Below are 7,652 nucleotides of genomic sequence, written 5' to 3'. Positions count from 1 at the left end.
ATATAATTTACATTATATATAAATATATTTAATATATGAAAATAATTTTTTTCTGAAATGTATACATGCCCGTGTATTTATATATACATAATAAATATACACAGTACACATACATATATTATGTAATCAAAACTTTTATTTTTGATGCGATTAATCACGATTAATTGTTTGACAGCACTAATATATATATAAATATATATATATATATATATAGTGAATAGTTTCACCTATTTCACCACAATTCTTTCATTGAGCTGTTTCAGGTGATTTAGATCATTTTGTTTATATCATCACTGAATCATCCAACTTGGTATTAATATAAATGCCAGCACCCTAACAAACACCCCCGTTCAGCTCTGTTCAGTTAATCACTCTCTGCTGTTCTGATCAGCTGTCCACCAAAACCTGCTGCTCGGATGCATTCATCCCTGGAGGCCTCAATGAGGGTTGGATTCAGAAGTCTTTCTCTCCTGGCTCCCATTATTGTTCAAATGTAGGCAGGGCATTGTGAGCGGTGACGCCGGGGCTACTGGACGATGGAGGAGACACGGATGGAGGCCTCACAGTCTCTGGACAAGAGTCGAGTTTCCCACGCTTCAGATTTCTTAGTCAGAGCCGCACAAAGAGGGGCCTGTGCAGGCGACGGCGATGCTGGAATGCCAGGTAACAGTAGCCAATTTTCCCTAGTTCTGATCTGTGATTGTGGGGTCAGTGTTTTACATGGACAGAGATGGTGATGGAGAACCCTTCTGAAAACCACTCTGTTTCCCTCCACAATAAAGCAGCAATTCTATTTAAGTTGCAAAACAAGATTTATGTTTATATATAGTCTTTGACTTGTTATATTGTTAGACGTAATTTTGTGAAATGGTTCAAATGCATGCTTTTCAACAAGTTTTGCCATTTAATTACAGGTTTCTTGATGCTTTCTGACCATAAGGCTGCATTCACACAGTCAGTGTTTTCACTACCTGCCTTTACTAACCGGTGTGACTCTCAAATTGTCCCGTTCATACAGCAGCAGGCAAGAGCAGATCCATTATCTCTGTACGAGCAGGTAACCGTAGCTAATCCCTTCTTTAACTTGAGAGTAAATCCTGTAACTGATAACTATTGTAAATATCAATGTGTCTTTAAGGTATTTAATACTTACTCCTGCTACTTTCATACTGCATCATAAAATGCAGTGGTTTCATTTTTGTATATTATTTATGTACTATTACAAAGTACAAAAGCTATCACTGGGGCAGTACCTTTTTAAAATGTACACTTTTGTACTTCTTTTTACCCCTAAAGAGTGTGTATTAGTACCTAAATGGTACATATGAGTACCTTTTGAAAGGGTATTGCCCCAGTGACAGAGAATGTAGTTTCTGTTTCTGTAGTTTTTATATTTTGTTTTATATTATAATTATTATTTTTTATTTTTGTTTTCAGTTTACATTTAGTAATTTAGTATGAACTTTTGTTAATTTTATTAGTGTTTTTTTCTATTTAGCTTAAATTTTTAATTTATAAGTTTTTAATAGTAATTTATAGTTTTAATAATTTTAATACTACAACAATTTTAAATAAATGTAGTTAATAATAACTACACTTTCCTGAGCACACAATTTTGTCAGCCCTACACAAATGTTTGACAAGCAACAGCAAATAATAAGCATCAAAGCGCACAATTGTCAGAGTCAATTCTTACAGTTCTTACAGTATAGCACATTTGCTTTTAAAATTCAGTTATAAGTCTTGAAAATTTAAGGGAGTTGCTTTTGTTATAGAATCTAGTTTCACTCTTTTTCCTGACCAAAAATTATAGGAACACAATACAAGCTAAGCTGCGTCAGAATGAGTTATGAAAAGTATCGCACCGCTTGTTTGCCGTTGGATGTATCAAATGTGCTTTGCGTTGAATACATAGGGATGTCTGGATTGAAGTACATAGGAGGATTCATCTCTTCAGCTTCATTCACGAAAACTCTTCGTTTCGGACAACAGCACCAGAGCACCACCTGAGAGGAGGAACACCATTGTCCTTTAACAGTAAACTGTTAACGCTGACAAAAACACCCCTAAATGTATCACCTTGGCTATTCTTTTAAGCATTTAACCACAAATATCTTGCTTTATAAATAAAAATGGTAATCATTTAGTAGCATGGTATATAGCCTATCAAAGGTTACATTATATATATATATATGTATATACTGTATATATATATATATATGATACCAATGTACCGCTGAATAGTAGTACAGAAGTTGGTCAGTTTTATTATTTATTCAGATGAATATACAATCAAATATGCGACATACCACAAATGGGTTTGTTTTATTTTAAAGTTGGTAACATTTTCTTCTATAAAACCAAAGGTTTATATTACATTGATCCTAAACCCTCGATCACTCACCAGAATGATGAGGATGAGGAGGAGGAAGAGGCTGACAGCTGCCAGCGCTAACAGGGCAACCGCCCATCCAGGCACCAAAACAGTGGCCGTAGTAGGTGAATGGTTCATGACTGTGGTCTTCGAGGGCTGAGCGGTTGAAAACATGGTGGAACTGATTGTCGGTTTCCCAACAGTGCTGTGAATGGAGGTAAATGGGATTTGGGGGGCTGCAGTGGTGGTGTTATTGGGGGCTGTAGTCGTGGTGCCACTTGGGGTTGCACTGATGGTGGCATTTGGGAATGTAGTGATGGTGTCAATGGTGGTGGTGCTATTGGAAGCTGTAGTGATGGTACCAATGGGTGCTGCTGTGGAGGTCCTATTGGGGACTTCTGGTGTGGTCCCATTGGTTACTGCATTGGTGGTGCTGTTGGGTGCTGTAGAAATACTTGTATTATCCATCAGTGAGTTGGTTGTGGTGGTGTTAAAGGGTATGGAGGTGGTGGAGAGGATTGGGTTTGTGATGTTTCCTACAACAGCACTGGAGCCCAACGGGAGGGAGGTGGACATGTTGGGTGAGTGTGTGGATGGAAGGCGACTGGTGAAGGATTCAGCATCGGTTATGATGTCAGGAGTGGAAGTGAGGGGCGTGGTCATGGAGGACATGGTCATAAAAGGTGTTTCTTTGTGTGTTGTCATTGGTGGTCTGCTGAAGTTCTTCTCTTCCTCAAGAGGTTCTTCACTTGGTAGTTCATCTGTTGGTGGGATTGAATGTACTATTTGTTAGCTGCCACAGAATAAAAAATAATTGCAACTTTTTTTTTTTTTCATTTATTTTTCACAATTTTGACTTTCGTTTTAGGTATCTTTTTAGGTATTTGGTAGAATTGCGAGATGTCTCAATTCTGAGAATAAATAAATAAATTCAGAATTCTGACTTTTTTCACAATTCTCCGTTTACATCTTGCAGTTCAGATTTTTTTTCTCAGAATTCTGCATGTGTATGCAGGTTATATTGGGTGTCTAAAAAAATGTAAAATAATAATAATAAAAAATTGCGAGATGTAAACTCAGAATTCTGAGGGAAAAAAAGTCTATAGCTAAAAAAAAGAAATAAAGAAAACAAACTTGCAATTGTAAGAGAATTATCAGAATTGTTAGATAAAAAAATCACAATTACCTTTCTTATGTTTTTATTCATTGGTGGAAATAAGCTTCCATACATTTAGATGGTCAGTATAATGTCAAATCCTCCGTGTCAAACCCCCATTAATGAACAATGTGAAAACAATGTAAAATCAACCACTTTTGACTGTTATTTTACTTTCAATGTAGCTGAGGTCAATCTCTAGTGCCGGCGATGGAATTTGTTTGTATGCAGGCAAAAAGATTCCTCTCACAAGCTCTGGATTGACTTGAGTCGGCTCAAACAGCAGACGAGAAGTGGCGATCACAGACCCATTACTGCAAGAGAAACATTATAAGATCAGACAGTCTCTGCCACTCAGTTATATTGGATGTAAATCTAAGATTATGAGTTAATCAAACCTGAAAATCATCTCATCTGCCCCCAAATATATCAGATGAGTGATGTCATAAGATCGTTCATAAATATCTGAAAACTGAAAAAAGAAAAGTACAACGGGGGGAAAAAGAATATTCCTCAACATAAGACCAATTTACTCATCTTAACTAATAGCAGAAACCTTTAAATGTTTGGTAATTTTCAAGTTTTTTTTTGATAATCACACTTTAAAAAGTAGCATAATGTCACTATGTTTTTGGTACCATAGTAATGTAGCCTACTAAGGTTTCCATTACATGAATGCTTTTGGCGAATGATTTTTATCCAAAACAACTTACTGTTCATTGCACTCAAAATATACATTTAATCAGTTCATTTTATCACTTTGATAAATCTGGTATTCTATAAAGTACCTATAGCTTATTTTGTTCATAGTTCCATGACAACACCATGGTTTCTTAGGCGTACGGCATACATTGTAATATCTTTTAAATATAGCAAATCTGGTAATAATATTATGGGAGTCCCATGTTATGATGGTATTACCAAGGTACTTTGATATAATCCAAGCTATTTACATTTGAATGATAAATGGCACTTTTCTGTAAGTGCAACCATTCAGTAACATATATCAAAGTACTGTGGTATATTTTTATCTGAAACCATCACTGTACCTGGGATATTTTCTGAAGGAGTTCTAGATGACCACTAGTCGTTGACCTGATCATTCAACTGATTCACTTTCATCTGTAGTATACTGCATGTCTGTTGGGGGGATGTAATATATCCTAGAATACTGTAAATATCCAATGAGTTCTTTACATATTCAAGCATGAATAACAAGAGACCCTCACCAGTTGCTCCACCTCTTGCTTGAGTGTTGTATACTCTGCTGATTGCTGATCAGCCAGTGAGTCATTATAAACACGGTTAGTGATTCTGAGATCCATGATAACTAAAGTCAAAGAGTGTGGAGTCAAGGCATCTGTGCTTTCAGTTGGGGAATCCACCACAGACATATTGACAGAGTTTACACCTAAATCAGATTTTGATATAATGATCATGAAAAGTTTTTTGTGACATATTTAAAATGTAAATTTTTTTTAAAAGTTTTTATTTCATCCAAAAATGAAAATGTTGTCACCCTCAGGATAAAAGAAGATGTTCTGAGGAATATGTTTTTGTCCATACAGTGAAAGTCACTGGTGTCCAAAACATGAACAAAAAGAGAAAATTTTCCAAAATATTTTCTTTTTGTGCTTAACAGTTTGGAACAACGTGAGGGTGAGTAAATGATGACAGAACTTTCATTTTTGTATAAAATATCCTTTAAAACTATTTCAATGAGAAAAGTTAATTGTCAGTTGTTCATATTTCACATCAATTTTTCATATTTAAATTGTTCATAAATCACATTTTTAAAACATAGTTGCTACTCACCCATGAAAAGTGCAATCCAACCAACAACTAAGGTGGTGGAGGCTCTTGGTATAATCTTCATCATCTCTGAAGACGAGTAACCCTTCAGCGTCTGATCTCTGCTAGCACATAGAGTCAACATCAACTAATGTTCTGGACTCTGGAGAAAGTGGCTCTTTATCAGAGTGAACAGTCTTTTTATTGTTTGAGCACCTGAGCAGGTACTGCACACAGGTGGGTGGAGCTCCTGCACCTCATTGTCTCTGAGGAGTGGAAAAATGGTGGATGGTGCCTTGTCTAAAACCTCCATTAAAGAAAAACCACAAATCAGATCTGATAGTGATATATATAGTATAGTATATCATTCTGATTTGCATTTGAATAGAGAGTTGAAATTACGGGAGGATCACAACCTTGATGCTTTTTCCTCCAGGTCACAGACACTGTGGTAAGAACTCATCCTCTCGGATCAGGTGTTTTATTCACTTGAGGTTTGAGTGTTTGTCTGTGTCTGAAATTTGAGTTGTTAAACGGGTCATTTGGTTTTTCCACAGGGCTTCAGTGAAGTGCTTTATGCCACCCTGATGTTTGCTTGTGGGAGGAAGGACGTCATCTTTCCACACATAGTCTGAAATGTTTAGTGACACCCTGGACTGAATTTATAGTTGCTTTAATTATGTTACATTAAATAATAATAATTAGTATAATTTTCCAGTCCTTTAAATATTATTGCATGTTCCTTTAAAACCATTCTCTAAGTGACATACATATGTGCATGGTTCCTTTTGCCCTTTAGCCTGTTCTTGGAACAGTTTCAGAGAATTCCGGGAATGTCCCAATTAAGCCCAAAGAGATTTTCACTATATGTTGAACTTTCCTTGTCTTTATGAAACTTAATTATCTAAATGGGAACACACAGTTACGTTAAGTGGTTACATATGTTTTCCCAGGCCATAGACTGAGTAAAAGTGCTCTAAAAAAAGAGCAGAGGATTACTGAAACCAACTCAGAGGTCACACAAACGGACGGGATGGGTGCTCATGTCCTGAACAGGAATGTACTGGACTCTATCAGTCCCCTGAGTTTCTGGAGATGATGTCATCATGTGTGCATGCAGTTTTGGCTCTTGGATGAATTCTTGGCAGCTGTTTGGGATGGAGAGTTGCAGCACATGCGGTTGATTGCCCATTTGGCCAAGATATGAAATCTCTGCTCTCCCCTACTTCAAACACTGATAATATAAAACACAAAGACAGACAGTTCAGTTCAAGTACCTTACAAATAATGCCATATAAATGCCAAATACAATAGACATTGTTACTACAAAAGTATCAAAAAAGTCAAAACACATATTAAATGACAGCAATATTCCTACACAGTTAGCAGTATATGTAGTATGTTTACAAAAGTGAATTAGAAAAAAAAAAATTCAGTTACCGTAAACAATAAACAAACAGTACTGTTCAAAACTTTTTATTTCAAAGGTTTTTTTTGTTTTGTTTAATGCTTGCCAAAGCCGCATTTATTTGATCAACGATACAGTGAAAACACAGTATTATTGTCGAATATTATTGTCATTTAAAATAACTTTTCTATTTTATTATGTTTTAATATGTCATTTATTGTTGTGATAGTAAAGTTGAATTTTCAGCAGCCATTAGCTACTCCAATCTTAATGTACATCTAAAACAGCTTTATAATATACACACATTTTAAAGTTATTGTGAGTACGCTAGTGCGTCAAAACTGTTATTTAAAACAGTTATTTTAGCTTTGAATGAAAAGAGTTGTTGGGACTTTTATTTGTCGAAGCATCAGCTCCGGGTCACAGGTGTTTGGATTCTAAAGATGGCGGCACCCAGTGAGCTGTTCTGCTGGAAGGCTGGTTTGGGTTTACCGTCAGTAAATACGGACTGTCTCATCGTGCTGGTGAGTTTTCACCTCTGGCTCGTGTAGTCTGGATGTGTATACGGGTTGGGTTCTGTTTAAGTTTCCGTGTTTGTGTAGAGAATTGCCTCGGTACCGATCACTTACTAAAGTACAGTGGCGGTACGATGGTACAGTGACATCACATAGTCATGGCATATATATATATATATATTTATTATATTATAATAACAGTATTTATTTATTTATACCAGGATTTTTATGACATTTATACCAAATGTATTCCTTGCGTGATAGTAAAATACAATGTACTTTAAATATAGTTTAGTGTGAGTAGTGACAGCTGTTGTTTATTACTATGATTGTGTGATATATGTAATAATATAATTTGTGTGTGTGTGTGTGTGTGTGTGTGTGTGTGTGTGTGTGTGTGTGTGTGTG

General features: G+C 36.0%; 2 protein-coding genes across 2 annotated transcripts in view; one reads left to right on the top strand and one right to left on the bottom strand.

Moving 5' to 3' along the window:
* LOC107592653 (cell wall protein TIR4) overlaps positions 1–5,466 on the bottom strand; it is a 6,075-nt gene extending 609 nt beyond the window's left edge. The window contains exons 1-6 of the mRNA XM_016282193.1: positions 5,346–5,466; positions 4,760–4,941; positions 3,929–4,002; positions 3,705–3,844; positions 2,405–3,135; positions 1,866–2,006 (exon numbers count right to left, since the gene is read on the bottom strand). Of these exons, the coding sequence (XP_016137679.1) occupies positions 1,866–2,006; positions 2,405–3,135; positions 3,705–3,844; positions 3,929–4,002; positions 4,760–4,941; positions 5,346–5,466 (1,389 nt within the window). The remainder of the gene's footprint in view (positions 1–1,865; positions 2,007–2,404; positions 3,136–3,704; positions 3,845–3,928; positions 4,003–4,759; positions 4,942–5,345) is intronic.
* Positions 5,467–7,131: 1,665 nt separating this feature from the next.
* Positions 7,132–7,652, top strand: part of mtx1a (metaxin 1a) — an 8,074-nt gene continuing 7,553 nt past the window's right edge. The window contains exon 1 of the mRNA XM_016281767.1: positions 7,132–7,253. Within this exon, the coding sequence (XP_016137253.1) occupies positions 7,173–7,253 (81 nt within the window). The 5' untranslated portion in view covers positions 7,132–7,172. The remainder of the gene's footprint in view (positions 7,254–7,652) is intronic.

The sequence above is a fragment of the Sinocyclocheilus grahami genome, unplaced genomic scaffold, assembly GCF_001515645.1.
Source record: "Sinocyclocheilus grahami isolate Dianchi unplaced genomic scaffold, SAMN03320097.WGS_v1.1 scaffold9.1, whole genome shotgun sequence".
Lineage (NCBI taxonomy): Eukaryota > Metazoa > Chordata > Actinopteri > Cypriniformes > Cyprinidae > Sinocyclocheilus > Sinocyclocheilus grahami.
This window is presented reverse-complemented; position numbering and strand designations above follow the sequence as displayed.